This window comes from Styela clava, chromosome 2 (genome assembly GCF_964204865.1).
Source record: "Styela clava chromosome 2, kaStyClav1.hap1.2, whole genome shotgun sequence".
In the NCBI taxonomy this organism is placed as follows: domain Eukaryota; kingdom Metazoa; phylum Chordata; class Ascidiacea; order Stolidobranchia; family Styelidae; genus Styela; species Styela clava.
This window is the reverse complement of record NC_135251.1, coordinates 16,029,880-16,048,515: the sequence shown is the minus strand read 5'-3', so window position 1 is coordinate 16,048,515 and position 18,636 is coordinate 16,029,880. Positions and strand designations below refer to the sequence as shown.

The window sequence follows — 18,636 nt, the reverse complement described above, 5'->3', positions numbered from 1 at the left end:
CGGGTTGGTCCGCTATTATTCCTGCATCAGGAAAAAGGAGTATCAATCAATCAATGGGATTAATATTCCAAGAATGGCCGAAAAAACATAGAGATTCCTCGACCAAGTTTAACTCCAAATCATTTTGACAAATATCCTCCAACAATATTGGGAAATGGGTATCCGTAATAATAACCTCCTAATAATAAAGTTTCTTGCCGAGTATCCCAGTCAAACACTTCACTCCGATAAAAATGATATCGAGAGCTGGTACATATTAAAGAATATAGCACATAAAAATCCGTAAGCACTGAGAAATCTACGTACCAGGCTCAAAAATACAATCTCAAAACGTGGCATTTATACACTGAAACTACGATGTATTAACTATTTCACCCCAACGTTGGTATGTGTTGCGTATCAATTTAGGAATTCTAATAATAGCCAGACCAAATTGTAACACAGTAAAACCCTTGAACTATTTATATAATTAAGTGTTTCCGCCATAACGTCCTTAATTTGTTTTATCATCAAGTGTTTTCGAATTTTCAGTAACATTTTTTCCCTCGTGTAGTTTAAGAATAAATATAAATAGTGTGGAATTTGTTAGGTTCCATTCACAACTAATAATTATTTTTTAGTGACTTTACATTCATGATAGTAATCTGAACACACAAGCCAAGGTTGTTCTATGAACCCTACTTGATGAAAATGTCATCTGAAGCAAATATGGGCGAAATATTAAATATGCATTGCATGCAACACAGAACCTGCAAACTTTGGCGACAGCCCCAATCGTACTATTTGCACCATATGACATCATATCTGTATGAGGACGATCTATCACAGCATTTCATTCGTCATTTATACATTGCGTTACGCAATCTCAAATATTTAACTTGATACATCTGACCTGATTAACTGACCTCTTGTCCTATCTTTAAAATATACTATTTGGTATGTTTACTCAACTTGCGCATCTCATAAAAACACTATAACAGACATGGGGAAACTATGGCCAGCGGAGCCAATCCGGCCCGATAGGTCTATTAACCTGGTCCGCGTTTTGTTGTCATAAATTTCGTCTTTTATCTATATATATTTATTGTAGTCACATTCAGTAGTAAAATACATGTTAAAATGGTTTGAAATTCGTCATTTCGAGCAAACAAATTCAGTATATATATATAGACAGTATATACATATATATCCATTACATACTGCATGGCCGTGGCGAACAAATTGGCAACAACATTCCAATAGTTTGCTGGCCAAGTCTGAATTATTATTTATGGTTTCGGTGTAAGGATCAGGCGACCACAGAAATAGAGTTTGATGGAGATCAAGACTAAGAACTTTCATCTGCTCTTATATTACACTACGGATGACAAACAAAAATTAATTAATTCTATAAAATTGAAATTACAAATTTCGTGAAAATCAATTTTAAAAAGTTAATATGTTTAATGTGTGTCGTTATCTGGTAGCTGAATTTGTATGATAAAGATGTTGCATTTAAAACAAAATCCATAACATTAACAAGTCAATAATCATGTAAGTTAAAAGAAAATACAATAAATACGATTAACCCATAATTTAGAACAGTGTTTGTTACACAGAAAAATTCTTCAGTAATTTACAAATATCGATTGCTCCCTATTAAGTATATGTATCAATGTGGCTTATATTAACGAAACAAATGGAATATAGTTGAAGAACTTTTATTACAGTAAAATGTTCTAGAAGCTACTGTACATTTTGCTACATTCCGGAATCAGTAAAACGGAAATTCGGAGCCGAATCTCATCGAATGCATGAAGCGCATTGCCATAATAGCATCAATGCATTGTTGTCTTTGTTGGGCCACTTTATCGTCATGATGAAGTCGAAGTGATCGATCGTATGTCTCGATTGCTCCATTCGGTTTCCCTTCTAATACTTCAATCCGAGCAAGTCTGGCAAGAATTCTAGAAACGAATATAACAATCACGATATGCAAATGGGATGGATATCCACTTACTATTATGATTTATTGCATCGTACTAATTTAGCTGGTTCGTGCTGCCTTGTGACTCAAAGATTATAGATTATATAAATTTCTGAACATTACGCACGCAGGGATAGATAAATAAGAACAAATCATACAAAATGCAACTAATAGTATAAGCATACAGAGCTGATCTCTAAACATAACACATGGTTTATAAAAATTGAACATTTTCATAAGATAGTGAATAAGGTTACGAAATTTTACTGTGATAATTAAAATCAGAATTCAATGAAATATATGGGCGAGTACAGAAATTTTGTTGTAGAGTTGTATGTTAATGGCGCGAAAATAGATTTATTCTTAAATGCACGTTAGCTATTGCGGTTTTAATTAATGAAGTAAGTGAATAGCATTAATAAAATTCTGCGGAGAGGTATAGAATGCATCTGCACATGATAAATCAAACTGAATATTCCATTTTAACTTTTCGTCCCCGATACTACGAGTTTTTCGTGAAGCTTCTACAGAATTGCACTTGACATTTCCCAGTGTTTAGAATATGCTCTCAAATAATGTAATCAACGACCAGTGTCAAAATTTCAAAATGCCCGTTTACATAGAATACTAAACTTACTTCGATAAATCGCGATTATCATGTCTTTCGCTTTGTGTTGCCAATCTAACTGCTGTTAAACAAGCTGATTTTGCTTGTCCCAATTTCTTTTCTTCAATATAAACTGCAGATTTGTTTGAATGAAACATCGCATTCATTGGATCCAACTCAATAGCCTTGTCGTAATGCTTGTGGGCTTTATCGAAGAGTTTGTTTTTGTATGCGTCGTTTCCCTTTTCTTTTTCAACGTCAGCCTTCATATTAAAATTCATATAAATGGCAAAAAGCATAAAACTAATTTTTGTTATTTGATAATCACTACTTCATTGGCTTCTGTTGCTACTTTGATAATAAAATATAAAAATGACAGAACTTTTTATATATTAAGCATGATGAAAAAAAATTCTTTGGAATATGTTAGACAATGCCAATTTTCTGAATGACTATATAATGACATGCGTGTAAACATTTGAACAAATCGATTTGCAATTAGGAGTAGCTCATTGCAATGTCACACTTTCTAGATCAGAGAGAATAGAAACACCAACTTGAGAATTTCAATCAATTTAAGTATGCTGATTTGTTTTATACTCAATACACAGAAATGTGAATTTATGAGTAAATTAAGAGAGTAACCTCGTTAGCAATATTGTGCATTGGAGGCATTCAGGGGACAATACTGCAAAACATATGTGATCAAAGTTCAGATACAATATTAATTTTGAAGTAAAGTATAGAATAATGATTTTGTAATCACCTCTTTTTTCTTATCCAAAGGACGATTGTTATTTTTCCCAGATTTTTTGCTAGTTGTAACTCCGAAATTTCCAGATGCAACGTCAATTTCCTCCATTTCTCTGAATTTTTTTTATTATTGAATGATTAAATAATATTAAACTTTCTTCTTTCCCAATACCAATCGTTGTAAATACAACTCATCTCTTCCTAACTTTAAACATTGAGTAAAAATTAAGAAATCATTAAATAAAAAATAAAACAAGCAGGTCCAACCTTTTTGCCGATTGCTTGCTCTTTTCATCTGTACCTTTAAATTCCGATCTGAGCACTTCATTTGCTTGAGCAATTCTTATATCTGATATTTTTCTGTTATATGAAATAAGTTCAGTTGGGATACATAACTAATAAAAATTGTTTTCGCCCTTTTTTATATCATAGATAATGAAACGCACAGCTAATCCTATAGATATGCCATAAATACACCAGAATGGTTGTGCTGTTAAGCCGGTATATGAATTCAAGTTATCTTGTGTTTTAACTCATAATTGTCACGAAAACATGACCGAGGCCCTCCCCTTTGTTATACAGTGTCAATATAATTCGAAAATAATTATACAATATTACACGAATTACACGAAAACGATTCTATTTTAACACGTAACTTTACTTTATTGAACAGTAGATCTTTTTGGGGGAACCATAAGTAAAACGTAAGTCATACTCTTTAAGCAAAGCTGGATTTTTTGATATTTGTAGACAAGCATTTGTAAAATTTTCATCTTCTGTATAGCTTGCTGTTAATGGATGTTCTGCTAGCTTCTTCGCCACAAACGGATAATCACTCCAACAGCATACCATTTCATTAAATTCTTTCGCTGTGCAAAAATAAATTCTTCGAGGCATTTCTTTAATTAAAAATAATGGTATTTATACAACAACATCGAATTGACTAAACCGTAATTCAAAACCCCAGCATGCACTATCATCCAGCAACATAATAATGGAGAAGCAAAAAGTAGCAAAAAGCAACATATAGATAATTCATATTCAGTGTTGGAAAAGCAAATATTTTGATAAGCCAGATATCTTTTACAATTTTATAAAACTTTTGTGCGAGTACTATGCTGTACTCCAAAAAAAAAAGTTGTCTCACTATTTTCTCCGAAAAGAAGTGCAACACTTTTGTTTATTGCCGATTCCATATGAGTCTTCATGATTTCAATGTAGTATACGTTTCGAGCCATCACTAATGGACTACAGTTTTTCTCATTTTTAGTGTCTTCAATTTCTTTATCCACCCTTGTGAAAAAGAAGTCGGCATATTTCTTGTCAAATTGTTCATAAAAATAACAAATATGGTAAAGAATATAAAACTATTAGTCTAACAGTTTGCTTACAACTTAGCTGTTTAATTCCAATGACTTACGTATTGAGTATAATATTGTCTTTACCTGTTGCTTATATAAAATCACTTGACTCATTAAACAGGCTCCCGGATTAATCGAAACAAGGTCTGTTAGAGATCCGACAATACGAGTCAAGTAGCGAAATATCTTCTCAATGCGTTCATCAGAATCGGGAATTTTTTTGTAACTCTGTTGAAAGCAAAAGCCATTTCTATCGCTCTGATGAAATGTCCCATTTTGGTGAACATCTCGTGAAGGAAAAGGAAATCATGCTGATATTCATTGTGTTGTTTGGCTGAAATGGTGACAACCTTCATCAGTCTCAAAACTTGATCCGTAGACGTTTCAATTTCATCAGCGTTTCTGAGATGTAATGAGCATATGGCAAGCCTTAACAGCATCTGTAGTCTAAAAAAGTAAACAATAATAAGATTAAAAAAAAGAAGACTAATAAAAGTAAAATATCTAAACAATGAATTCAGTATATCCTCAATTTAAGGCATTCGGGCATTTCATCAAAATTGATCTACTAAATGGCTCGAGAGTCGATTCATTTTACGTAGTAATACGACAAGGCACTTTATCTATTTGATAAGTTAATCAAGGATTAAAAAAGTCATAATTAAAAGAACATCACAAGGCGATTTTGTCCGAGGACTATTTTCCTCTAAAATATTTTTTATTGCATTGATTTCTCGCACTGGAGACATGAATTCTATAGTCCATAAGTACATAAGAGTTCATTACTACGAGAGCAAATGTATATTAATTTGAGATAGATATAACTAGATACTGTTTATCTAGAATGCCCATTTATTACAACAAACCATCACCTTGAAACGTCATCTTTTTCAGTCTGCAATTCTTGCTTTAATCGCATAAACGCCCAGCTGAAGTTACCGTCATTCATGAATATTGCAACTTTTTCTACAGGTAATATTTCAACATGGTTAAGAACTTTATAACAGAAAAACATGAAACTTTAAGCATGCCTCTCCAGACTGATATGTAATTGTCAAGCAGCATTTCTTATACGTACTATAACAATTCGCTCAATTTAATCACAACCGCAATTTTATGTGAATCGCAACAACAGCGAGTGAATTGTTTCGATTGTTATGTGATATTCCTGGCTGAATTCCAACCCGGGATAGCCCAATTATTCGTTAGTGTAGGGTTGTTGGTGGTGCGTTGCCACGAGGTATATTTATAATCCCGTTGTTTAAATAGTCCCCATGCTTGTTTAAACTTTTGCCAAATTACTTAGAACTATTATATCACGCTATCGTACTTTTAGATCATAGTTTACGCTTTGGTAATTTTTCTTGCATACACGCTAGTGTTCTTTGTCATATCATTTCTTGATGGAGTTTTTCGATACTCCCGTAGTATGTGAACCAAGATGGCGGACCAATATTACGTGAGTCACTTGGCTAGTCTCCGAACACGTAATAGAACGAAAATGAGGAAAATTGGGATAAAATTATGGCCTAACCCTAACCTGGTACACATACTATATTCCGGTGTCCGCCATCTTGGTTCACATACTATGGGAGTGCCAGTTTTTCTGCATAGAAATTTATATGGTCTTGCTAACACCGGTTGTGCTTTATTTATCTTCCTTCAATCTTTATGATTATAGGCTGGGCTAGGAGTCAACAAACTCTTTTAAATTAAGCACAATTTATATTTAATTAAAATCAGCAGGTAGGGCCTATTGGAAAATGGTAGGATAGTTTTATTTTTATTGTATCGGTGACTATTTATTGATTGCTATAATATTCCCCATAGATATTATATAAATTTGATTTGACAATCACCTGCATTTTCAAGTTTCTTCATTCTCATGGCTTCTGAAATATGATCAGATTTATCTTCATCTGAATATCGATAAATAAAAAAAGAAGTGTGGATAAAATTTAATATTGACGAGATCGTACAAAATGAAAAATCGTGTTTTGGATCAATCTTTAAAAAGTAAACCGCTGCATATCACAAACTCTAAGCATAAGCAATTTGAACAAATGATTTGTTCCTTCAGGAAATTTTGTACTCAATGATTAATGGTTACTGTGCAATTCAATATTTTTTACTACTCAGAAGCAATAGAGCATGTTAAATGCGTAGAAGCAAGGTCCACCCACTTTATTTCCACTTTATTTATTATGATTATGTACAAGATTATCCATCATTGTACTCCCACCCACTCAAGAATTGCTTGTCTTTGTTTTAGTCATAAGTGTATTTCATTATTCGTTTTTTGGTATGCTTCAATCTGATTGCGTAATTTTACAATATATTGGCTTTTGACAACGCAAATATTGCGGTATGTTATACGGACCTCGGAGGAATCAGGTCCACGCGGAGTAGGCTACACTCTCACTACACTTGTATTATTGGATGTGTAAATGTTTTGTTACACAATTTCTACTGGAATCAACTTTTGTAGTCTTAAACAATGTTACTGTAAATCTCATATGAATACTCGATCACATATCGTCACGCTAATAACCGAATTGCGTAAGTCATTTTTGACGATTTTGAGTTTTTTATAAAATAGGTATTTATGTAATGCTGCGCACCTGTCTGTTAACTCAGATTTTATTTCAGGAATTCCGAAACCCATAAAAATGGAGATTTAGTATGACATGCACATTTGTGCAATTGTTTCGTCATAATGAATTATCCTTGTTACGCAGTACTATTGTGACGTCACAAAGGCAAAATAACCTCGGCGAAGTATTTTCGAGTTTTTGCATCTCGGATTCTAGCTTAGCGCGTATTAATTTGAATTTTTACTACAGTATAGGAAGATGTACACTTGTGATATTCACTGTCCGAGTCAAATTTACCTTGGTTGGCTTTTATATTGGGTGCGTTGCTGTTTTATTCTTTATATTTAATCTTAGTCTTATTTCGGTGGGTGTGCAGAACGTGTTATATTGATTAAATATATATTTTTAAACAAAAAAAATGATTTAATTGAAACTGATTAGCTATTTTGTGGATTAGACATTGTAGATACTGAGAATTACATTCGTTTTTGGAATGTTTAGTTTTCAGGACTGGTGCATATAGTGAAGTTGCAAATTGCGTATGTCACCAAGTCATAGACACATTTCTGCCTAAGTCACAGTGCGCCATTATGACGTCACTTAACTGCGTCATACAAATTAACCCAAATCCGGCTACGATCAAAAAATTGAACCATGGCAAATTATTGACTCTCAATTGCATAACAAAATCATTAGGAAGTTTTTTACGTTTTTCTCAAAACTGCTAAAAATGACTTACGCAATTCGGTTATTAGCGTGACGATATTGTAAAAAAAAATCATACCATTTTCAGTTCTCTTTTTACTCGGACTAGCATCTCGCCTGAAAATAGTCATAGTCAGAACATTATGAGGTCGTCGGTGTAACATAAATTTATGACCGAATAGTGCTCAAGGTATGAGGATCCGGGTAAGGAGAATTCATCCTCAAATCGGGGTGCAAAAATGAAGCGAAAAACAGTTTTAATATTTGTAAAGTGCTCTTTCAGTAATACCTATATATCATATGTGTATATATATAAAAAAAAAGCGATCAAATATTCATTTGCGAGCACCGCTATTAGTTCTGAATCAGACAGAAATCAACATAGGAAATAACGTTGTTTAGTTACCTTCCACTACAAATTAGTTAGAATTTGACCGGAATTACTGATCAATATCACTTACATTAGTTTGAACAACTTCACTTTGATGTTCTTGTAGAAAGACGTGACTGCAAGATTTTTCAAAGCTCTTTCGACTTGTTTCGCCATCTTTCCACAACCAATCTCATTTATCATTCTTTTCTTTTGACTCTTCCTAACATCCAAAGAAAAGCAATATCCATTCACGTCAGTAACCCAAGCAGTTACCTGAAAAAATAAAATTGCAATAAGTTTGGTATCATTAACAGAAATACATTTGCGTCCTGTCAAGCCTTTGCCGAACGCCTAAAATAATTAAGTCACTGAATAGTCAATACTTCATTTCGTCCATTAAAGAATATACTGAGTGTATCCATCGGTTGTGCATTCAATACTGAAACCATGAACAAATCGGTTCCAGCATCCAGGCGTTGTCAAACGTTGTTAGGGTCATTGCCCTTATACTTTATCTTACGTAAAAAAAATGACAGGTATTGCGGGTAGATTCGAAAGTTCGAAGACTTACGTCCGTCAAGCCCAGGTCGCCACTTATGTGCGTCGACGTTTGGAAGGCCAGAATTAGCAGTTTTTTGGTCACCGGAGTCTAATAAATAATTAGACAGATGCTTGAATTATAGGTTGCTGTTAGTTAAATATTTTCATTATACTTGGTTCTTGGTAGGAGAAAGTACATAACAATCTCACTGATGTACACTGCAAAGATACAAACTAAATGGTCGTGATAAATATGATACACTTGAGGTTGAGTTTTTGATATTGCCTTTATCGATTATTTAGGTCGATTGTAGTGTAAATATCTTTTTTAGTAACAAGAATATTACTCACCTCGGGATATGTTTTCAACATCCCCCAAATCAGAGCAACAACAATTCCCCCATTAATCAGAATTTCTTTGACATCTTCCTGCTGATGTCCGTTATTGAAAATCCATGTTCCAAATCTAGATGATGGAAACTTCAAAAATATACGAAATATTTAGTGGATAATGTTAAAGCTTATGATAGAGCTCATTGAGAACTATGCTATCTAATAAACTGTAGTTTCCGATTCATGTCAGTATAGATATTAGAAAGTAAAAGTGACACAAATGTACCTAAAATGTTACACATTTGCTATTCTGATTAAAAATCTTTCAAAAAGAATTGAATATGAGCGGGCCAGTACAATGTGAAAACGCTATGTAACTCAAGTTTGATATTTAAGTGTAACGGTGACCGTACATTTGAACCCATGTGTATATCCGCGGGTTCAATCTATATGCGGGTGCTAAATGCCATGGGTTAGGGTTGGTATGGGTTCAACTATCCGTAAAACAAAAAAAAGTCCATATGTGCAAGAGCATGCAGGTGCAATTGTCATGGGTTCAAATGTACGTGGGTTCAATTGTAACGGAACCAAGTGTAACATTCCGCCAGCTCAAACACAAAAAAGGATTTTCATCCGATTGAGTAGTAACTGATTAGAATTAGATTTATCTACCTCTCTTCCTCCAACATTCAACGTCTTCTCCGATGATTTCAACGATATCACATCAAGTCCGGAGAACTTGACTTGAATGTTGATAGATTCATAACTCTCCGCTTCGTCATTTACAAACCTTGTTTTGGCTGACATTTTTGTTGATAGAAGACTACAAATGTCTTAATAATACAATGGCTTAATATAATCAAACAGACAGACCGTCGATAACCTAACAAAAAAGAAACAAATGAGACGAGTTCTCGTTTCTTATTCAAGGTACGCTCTAACTTCAGTGCTGTCACTGCAAAGTAACATAAAATACCGTTTCGACACTAACAAGGAAATAAAGGCACTGTAATGATTCATACAGCAATGCGTCTGCAAGATATCATAATGTTCAAGTTCTAGAAATGAAAAAAGGTCAGTCAGACAATTTACTATTCCTCAGCTTAGAACCCACTTAGATAACTATTATATTTCTATCCTACCAGAATTTTAATGTTTTAAGACAGTAAGAGTTGTCGAGCAATTGTTTTTGACCTTAATAGGCATGGGTTGATTTATACAGACCAGCTAAAATTTGTCTAGCGAAATAAATATAATGTATATAAATATATTAATAAACAATAAAGTATCAATCTACAAATCTCACAAAACATATGGTGGTATAGCGATCAATTACACTCTTCCTAAGTCTATCAGCATACAATCGAATTATTTAACCGCCCTTCATTTATACAACTAGTATAAAAATGTTGGACAACTCGGTTTAATTCGGGATGTCAGTATAGGCAACATTTCTTGCTATAATTTTTATTTTTGTGGGAAGTTTTTAAAATTAGTAAGTCTCCACATATCACTATTTACATACTTGATACACTATTCTATTTCCAGCTCTAACCTTATATATAGCTGCAGTGAACAGACCTCAGTGTCACTCGGCCAAGTGGCAAACTGTATTAATCATTCTCTTTCAGCTTCTGACAAATAAAGCTGAGCAAACTGATACCAATTTCTCACTTCGGTTTTATTCATGGGGGTTCCCCAATTTCTCCACTCCGGGGTTTTTCGATACGTCATCACTTTTAGGGTGAATAATTAGAATTGTGTTAGTATATGACATGTACAATGTATTTTCTCATTAATTTAGTTGCGGACATAGATAATAGGTAAAACCAAGTAAAAATATATACTAAACATAGAGTCAATTGATACCATTTCAAAAATGATGCATTTCATAACAAAGCAGCATGTTAACTTTTGATGATATTCATATTTATGTGATCAATTGGAGTAACGCGACTGCTGCTTTCTCTTTGGCTTAATGTTAGGGTATCCGATTACATTGACAATAGGTATATATCAGGTAGAGCCAGAAGGACTATATCAAGTGGTCTTTCACTTTCACGTATCGCGAATATTCTACTCGAACGTTTTGCTTGACGAACAGACACCACAGACTTACCCATACAACAATGATCGAATAAGAGCATACGCGTGACTTATATATATATATAGTAATAGCACAGTTAAAAGCTTGTAATAAGTGAATTTATCGAATTAATTATGCAGAGTAAATATTGGATGAACTGATTAACAATTATTCAATATTTAGTGAACCAAATAGCGATGTTAAAATATGATTGTTGAAGACAACAATAAAGTAAACGGTAATTATTCTTTAGCCTATTTATTGAAGTCTTCACTCAGTAAGTTTTATTCGTATCATAGATGTGTTTGTACTTTGTACAGTATATTATCGATTGCATACGCCCAATCGACAAAGGCCACGGATAAATAGTTATTCTATGTTTGTACCCTACAGTCCTCCAAGTGTAGCCCCCCCTTTTTTTTATACATTTGAGAATAACTGTGAGTCTACCGGAGATGGACTAAAATGATTTCGAATTGTGAGATATTTATTTTTGGCTTATATACTTCTTATGTGTTTCATTTTCCTATTTAGCAAAATTATGAACGTGAGGCACTGATTTCCGGAAAATGGTTTTTATGTCTACGAGGTCCTAAATAATATACTCATTCTCTACATAGATGAGTTGGCCTGAAGCACAACACGTCAACAATTTAAGGTAAAGTAACTCATTGAGTGCAATTCACAATATGTATTTCATACTACAATTACCGAAGTTAATACCAAATATTCGTATCTGGCGGTTAAAATTCACTTTAGTCAAAATAGACACTCGATGAGAGATTTTTGAAGATATTTGTACTTCACTGTTTCACATATAAATTTTATACAATGAATTAAAAGTTCAGAAACCTTTTTAATCACTTCAAACCGCAGTGCGTAAGAAAAGTTATGGAAAGCAGATAATAAATTTAAATATATACTAAACATTCGCTTATGCGTATACAGTAAATAATCAATATACCATCTATATTATGGATTCCATATGATATCTATACGTTCAGAGTTCAGTTTAAAAACTTCTTACAAAATAAATCAAATAAATTTAAATATAATTGTTCTTATTTATTATTTAACAAACCTATTTTTGCATCGTTATTTTTTATCGGTCAATATTGATTCACTGTTGATCACGCCGCCCATTATCTTTGTCGTATAATGAGTTTGATTAAGTCAGTTTTACTAATTTTCTTCGTGCTCATACTCTTTGAACTGCGTGCATGTTTTTTTCTTATCATTATGAACTATTTGACTGACAAACCATCAGTTTATTACCATGAAACTAAATCTATGGGTGAAAGAGCGATTCGTTCAGAGTTAAGAGAAATATGTGAATATAATTTATTGTAAATTGTACTAGCTGCTCAAGTTGACAGGTCTTATTCATGCTGCTCCATATTCCTACTATTCCTATTCCTACACCCCATAAAAAGTCATTTTAATCAGTTTTGCTAAAATCATAACGTGAATAAACTATCAATTTATGAGTAACTTTAAAAACGTTAACGTTTTTAATTTTTAAATAACTTAACGAAAAAGTAAAAATGTTTTACAACTTGGAACAAGAAGGAGATGAAAATACAAAACTACATTCAGATCCATACGCTGAATCGTTTAAATTTCGCTCTTTCGTTGAAGTTTGCTGAAAAGATGCTATTTCATCGGAGGCAATCATAGATCGATTTAACACTTCATCAACAAAACTAACATGCAGAATTGGAAGATCAAAGTTTCCTTGATTAAAGAAAATTTAAAATAAACTTGGTTCGCGAGGATTGTGCTGTTCTGAAACAACATCCATTGCATCATTGAACAACTGTTCTGTGTGAGTGTCCACCTTTTCTATTTGACATAAGTTAATACTTTGTAGTTGACGTCGGTAAAGAGGAAAGGAAAAGTATTGATCACCTCTTCTGAACTCTGGTTTGATTTTAAATTTAGATTCGTATCTTTGGCAGATATACTATCAGCATCAGGTTCATAAAAAAGCTCAAACAATGAACGAGAAGCTGCAGCATCAAAAGCATTTATGAAATCTTCTTCTTCCAATCCTGAACTATACATGAACCTATAACGATCGTCAAAATCGTTGTTTACCTTTTTTGCATTCGTGAAGAAATTGGATGTATTTCACAGCAAATTCGAGGGTCTGTTTCTTTTGAAGTTTACGTCCTTTCGGAAGTCGTACTGGAATAACATTTTGCATTGTTTCAAGCGCTTTCTCAACGCTCAATCGCGTTTTTTTTTAGCAGCTGTTTCGGGCTTTTTTGGTTTTCTGTAACTTGATTAAAATTGATTTTCATAATTAAACTTTCTTTTAAGAGTGCACGTACTTCTTCTCATTAAAATGGCAGTATCTAATTGACAATGCCTCATATCGTTCATTGTACTTTTTCGAGAGTGTTATGAGCAAGTTTGCAACAGTAATGATTTGATCATCAACCTTTTTACTCTTTTCATATAACTTGAATCTCCTAATTACCGGCGATTTTAGTCTGACCCGTGTTGGTGGGCATTTCCGATAAGGTGATCGGTAGATTATCTTTATTGCAAACAAGAATAATAACGCGGAAGTCGGAAAATTCTGAATATCAGACGGTGCTTGTGTATATGTAGTGAGATCTGTTTGTTTGGATAACGTATAATATTTTCACTAAGCATAAGATTCGGAATTTGTACTTCCGGCCGAATAGGAAAATGCTTGATGAGTTTGTTATCGCGGATGAGATTATGGTTGGCTTCTAGTTTTATTCGTGGCATCAGCCTTTTATAGAGCTTCTTTACTAGCCTAGTGTCGAAGTCTCTTATTTTTTGTAATGATCGTAAGCGAATTCTAATTTGGAATATGCTTGGCCATACCACTCATACCATCGCAACATGCGAGATGACAGCATGCAGCAATAACTTGTTTCGAGGTGCGCAAGTTTGCTCTTTTCATATCACGTGTTCATTCTTTAGTTTAATATTGTGCTTGATCACTAGTAAAATTTTTACAAAATATTTTAGAGCAGATTTATTTTGACATCGTAGGTGCTAAAAGTTGTTTGTTTTTATTAAAGTGTGAAACGATTTAACGAAACGTTATTTATTATATCGTGTTTACCAGGCATGGCCTCATCATATGAAAGTTTATTCTGCCGTTATCAATGCTGCGATTGCTTCTTATCAGTTAATGCAAACAGTATAATTATGTAACGAAAACATGAGTTGATCTAGCAAGCAAACTTTCAGCACCAAATGATAACGTTCCGTCTGTAGCGCATTACACATAGGTGGCTTTTGTTCAGATATGGGGGTACAAATATCGGGTATCGAATATCGATTTACTGTAAGGCCTGAAACGATGAAAGCATTAAATTTGATGAAAGAAACGGCGAGGCAGTCGACCAATGCGGAGCACAAAGCGTTCTTCTTTCATTTGTTTTAGTCCAATATCGGATGTATTAATAACACCTATGTAAATACACTGGAGCGTTGGATTTGATGTGCAAGTTTGATTCTAAGCTGAGAGTAGGATAAACTGTGAGTCACTGACAACTGTTGGTACTTTCCACAACTGTTTTATGTCCAAACAAATTATAATTTATCAAATGGTGCTAAGCTTGGCTTTCAAAATTATTCGTGAATGAATTTTTTTGCAATTATATTTCAAGTTTATGAAATAGAGGTGACATGAAAGACCGATGTGTGAAAACCACGTACGCCCTGGCAACCAACTATAATGCTATCACCGATAACACACTGCACTCCATGGGCTGTTTGTTCCGTTGGGCTATTTGTTATTCTGGCGGAAGTACAAATTCGGACTCTTGTGCTGAGCGAACATATTAACCATTAATCAAAAAATAGATCTTTCTACATCTATGTAAAACCGTCTGTTCTTCGAGTCCCGCATTATCACGTTTGTTTGCAATAAAGATGATATAGAGATTAATGAATCGGAAACACCAACTGACACGGGTCAGACTACATTGACGAGTAATTGGAAAATTTAAGATATAAATATAAACACCATGGATCATCGTAATCATATCATTACTGTTGCAAACTGCCTATAATACTCTCAAGACGAAATAAAAATGAACAATTTGCGGAATTGTGAATCAGGTCTTGCATTTTTGCCAGGAGGAAGTACAACGTCTCTTAAAAGAAAGTTTGAACATGATGACCAAACAAGTTTCAGAAAATCAAAAAAGACAAAAACTGCGACTAAAGAAAAATCGCGCTTAGGCGTTTTCAATCAAGCACTCGAAGCACTGCAGAATATTATTCCAGTTCGACTTCCAAAAGGACGAAAACTTCACAAGAAACAAACGCTTGAATTTGCTTTGAAATATATCAAATTTCTTCATGAATGTAAAGAGGGCAAAAAAGATTTTGATGATCGTTATAGGTTCATGTATAGTTCAGGTTCAGAAGAAGAAGATTTCATAAATGCTATCGATGCTGCAGCTTGTCGTCCATTGTTTGACACTTTTGCCTCAACTGATTTTGATAGTTTGTGCAATTCCACGGATATTTCTGCCAAAGCCACAAATCAAAACTTCAATTCAAACTGTAATTCAGAAGAAGCGATTGGTACTTCTAATTTTCTCTTCACCGACTCCAACTTCAAAGTATTTGATGGCCCTTGTGAATTAGAATTAGTAGACTCAGACCTGTTGTTCAATGAAGCAATGAATGTTATTCCAGAACATCCCGACCCAACTGCAGAAAGTTTATTTTCAATTTCTTTCAATCAAGAAAACGTTGATCTCCCAATTCTTCATGTTGATTTTGTTGATGGAATATTGAATGAATTTTCGGTTGCGTCCGACCAAATAGCTTTAATCCAACAAACTCCAACGAAAGAGAAGAATCCAAACGATTCAGCGTATGGATCTGAATGTAGTTCGATATTTTCACCTTCTTTTTGTTCCAAATTGTAAAAAATTATGTTTTTTTTGTATTTTATTTGAAATATTTTATCGTATAATAAATGAATCCTCAAGAATGTTTGAATTATTTTTCACTTCGGACATTACTCAAGTAGTTCACTTTATTTCATATGAGGTTAGAGAAGGAATAGTCAGATAAGGAGATACTTTGATATTGCAGAGGTTTTCGACAAACCTGTATTGGCGCCTGTTTTCTATTAACAGTATGAGTGGAAAATAATAATCTATCAACACCCCGTGGAGTGTGATTTGTTATGCCGGATGAGATTATATCTGACGTTTAGTGGCATTCCGTGTTTATACACGTCGGTCTTTTCTTACTGCTCGCCTCCTAGTCTAACTCGTATATTTCAGACAAAACGATTATTTGTTATTGATTATTTTTAACACTACCCCTACTTTTCAACTAATTCCCAATTGTATAAGATATAATTTTATCGCTGCGTATTTCGAATACCAACATAACATCGTAGCATTCGGGGTGACATTGGGCCAAAGACACGCAATTCTTTTAACGTGTTTTATGTGTGCAAATTCGATCTCTTAATATCACGTCTTTACTCACCAGTTTAATCTTGGGCTTGATCACTGAAATTTTTTATATTTTGTAATGCAGATTTATTTTGACTTTGCATGTGCTTTTAATTTGTTTATTTTTAAAGTGTGAAACGATTTCCTTTGCTCTAGCGTGTATACCCAGCATTGCTTGATAATATATATTGAAGTTTGTTCTGTCGTTATCAATGCAACTATTGCTTATATTATTATTTTAATGCAAACAGCATATGTAACAAAAAAAAACGGGTTGATACAGCAAACAAACTTTTAGCACTTTGTTCTAACGACTTTATATGTTCGTAAACTCTTTTTCGACTTATGATTTGTGTTCTGATGCATGATAACTAATTAACCATTGGATATTTCATTAAAAATCTATTTATTTTTACATCATAAAACATCTACATCGCATGTAATCTCTTGTGTGGGCTGCATTACCTCTTCCTAAATACTCTAAGTGTGCAACTGATATTGTTAATTTTTACGTTCATCTCTCAATTCATAGATTAATAGTCATTTTTGCATGAGTAACGTTAAAAACCTTGTTGTTTAAATTTTTGTTTCATTTTGTTACTAGTTCTATTTGTTCTAAGTTGTAGTTAGTTGCCCGTCAGCTGCAATGAACTAACTACCGCTATAATGATAATGTAATAAAAACGTAAAACTAGTTTACGGGATCATTTTAATATAAAACGTTGTCATCCATTCCGATTGGAAGTATACCACTGAAGTTTTTCAAAATCCTTCGTGGTCTTGATAAATCATTTTGACACGAAATTATAGCGTACGTAGAACGATTCGCGGAGAATATTGTATTAGTGAACGACTTGGCTAAAGGATTAAATTACAGTTCTCTCATTTCGCTAATATATATTTTATTGAACAATTAAAATTTAATATAACTTGACAAAAAAGTAAAAATGTTTTACAACAAGAGACAAGAAGGAGATGAAAATACAAAACTACATTCAGATCCATACGCTGAATCGTTTAGATATCGCTCTTTCGTTGGAGTTTGTTGAAAAGATGGTAATTCATTGGAGGCAACCATAGATTGATTTAACACTTCATCAACAAAATTAACATGCAGAATTGGAAGATCAACGTTCTTTTGATTGAAGAAAGAATGAAATGAACTTTGTTCGTCAGGATTGTGATGTCGTTCTATAACAACATCCATTGCATCATTGAACAACTGCTCTGTGTCCAAATTTTCTTTTTGACACAAGTCATCAAATGCTTTGTAGTCGGTGTCGGTTAAGAGGCAAGGAGAAATATTGATCACCTCGTCGGAACTCTGGTTTGATTTTAAATTTAGATTTGTATCTTTGGCACATATACTATCAGCATCAGGTTCGTTAAAATCTTTCAACAAGGGACGAGAAGCTGCAGCATCAATAGCACATATGAAATCTTCCTCTTCCGATCCTGAACTATACATAAACCTATAACGATCGTCAAAATCTTCTTTACCTTCTTTGCATTCGTGAAGAAATTGGATGTACTTCACAGCGAATTCGAGGGTCTGTTTCTTTTGAAGTTTACGTCCTTTCGGAAGTCGTACTGGAATAATATTTTGCAGTGTTTCAAGCGCTTGGTTGAAAACGCTCAATCGCGTTTTTTCTTTAGCAGCTGTTTTGGGCTTTTTCGGTTTCCTGTAACTTGATAGAAATTGATTTTCATAATTAAACTTTCTTTTAAGAGTGCACGTACTTTTCTTCATTGAAAATGCAATATCTGATTCACAATGTCGCAACTCGTTCATTGTACTTTTTCGGGGGTACTATGAGCAAGTTTGCAACAGCAATGATATGATAATCAAC

The 18,636-nt window shown here is 33.6% G+C and overlaps 1 protein-coding gene across 2 annotated transcripts; it reads right to left on the bottom strand.

Annotated features, from left to right (window-relative positions):
- Positions 1–1,069: 1,069 nt before the first annotated feature.
- LOC120336194 (stress-induced-phosphoprotein 1-like) lies at positions 1,070–10,136 on the bottom strand. 2 transcript variants are annotated; one of them, XM_078110180.1, is made up of 8 exons: positions 9,905–10,136; positions 9,251–9,379; positions 8,448–8,632; positions 8,066–8,103; positions 6,547–6,606; positions 5,560–5,653; positions 4,773–5,134; positions 4,479–4,619 (listed from the first exon to the last, which is right to left on the bottom strand). In XM_078110180.1, the coding sequence occupies exons 1-7, from the start codon at positions 10,037–10,039 to the stop codon at positions 4,858–4,860; spliced, it is 918 nt and encodes a 305-aa protein (XP_077966306.1). In that variant the 5' UTR covers positions 10,040–10,136; the 3' UTR covers positions 4,479–4,619; positions 4,773–4,857. The 2 variants fall into 2 exon arrangements, with proteins under 2 accessions (XP_077966305.1, XP_077966306.1); XM_078110179.1 differs by lacking the exons at positions 5,560–5,653; positions 6,547–6,606; positions 8,066–8,103; ... (1 more) ...; positions 9,251–9,379; positions 9,905–10,136 and adding exons at positions 1,070–1,946; positions 2,604–2,836; positions 3,340–3,439; positions 3,594–3,686; positions 4,042–4,195 and having other exon boundaries at positions 4,474–4,619; positions 4,773–4,933.
- Between the last annotated feature and the right edge of the window lie 8,500 nt (positions 10,137–18,636).

Bases quoted from the DNA above. Each gene is read 5' to 3' on its own strand.
- LOC120336194 (XM_078110179.1), bottom strand. From the start codon at position 4,801: ATGAGTCAAGTGATTTTATATAAGCAACA. The intron at 4,196-4,473 runs GTGAGACAACTT...ATTTTTGCACAG, and splicing joins ACTTCTTTTCGGAGAAAATA to CGAAAGAATTTAATGAAATG. The intron at 1,947-2,603 runs GTAAGTTTAGTA...ATTCGTTTCTAG, and splicing joins GATAATCGCGATTTATCGAA to AATTCTTGCCAGACTTGCTC.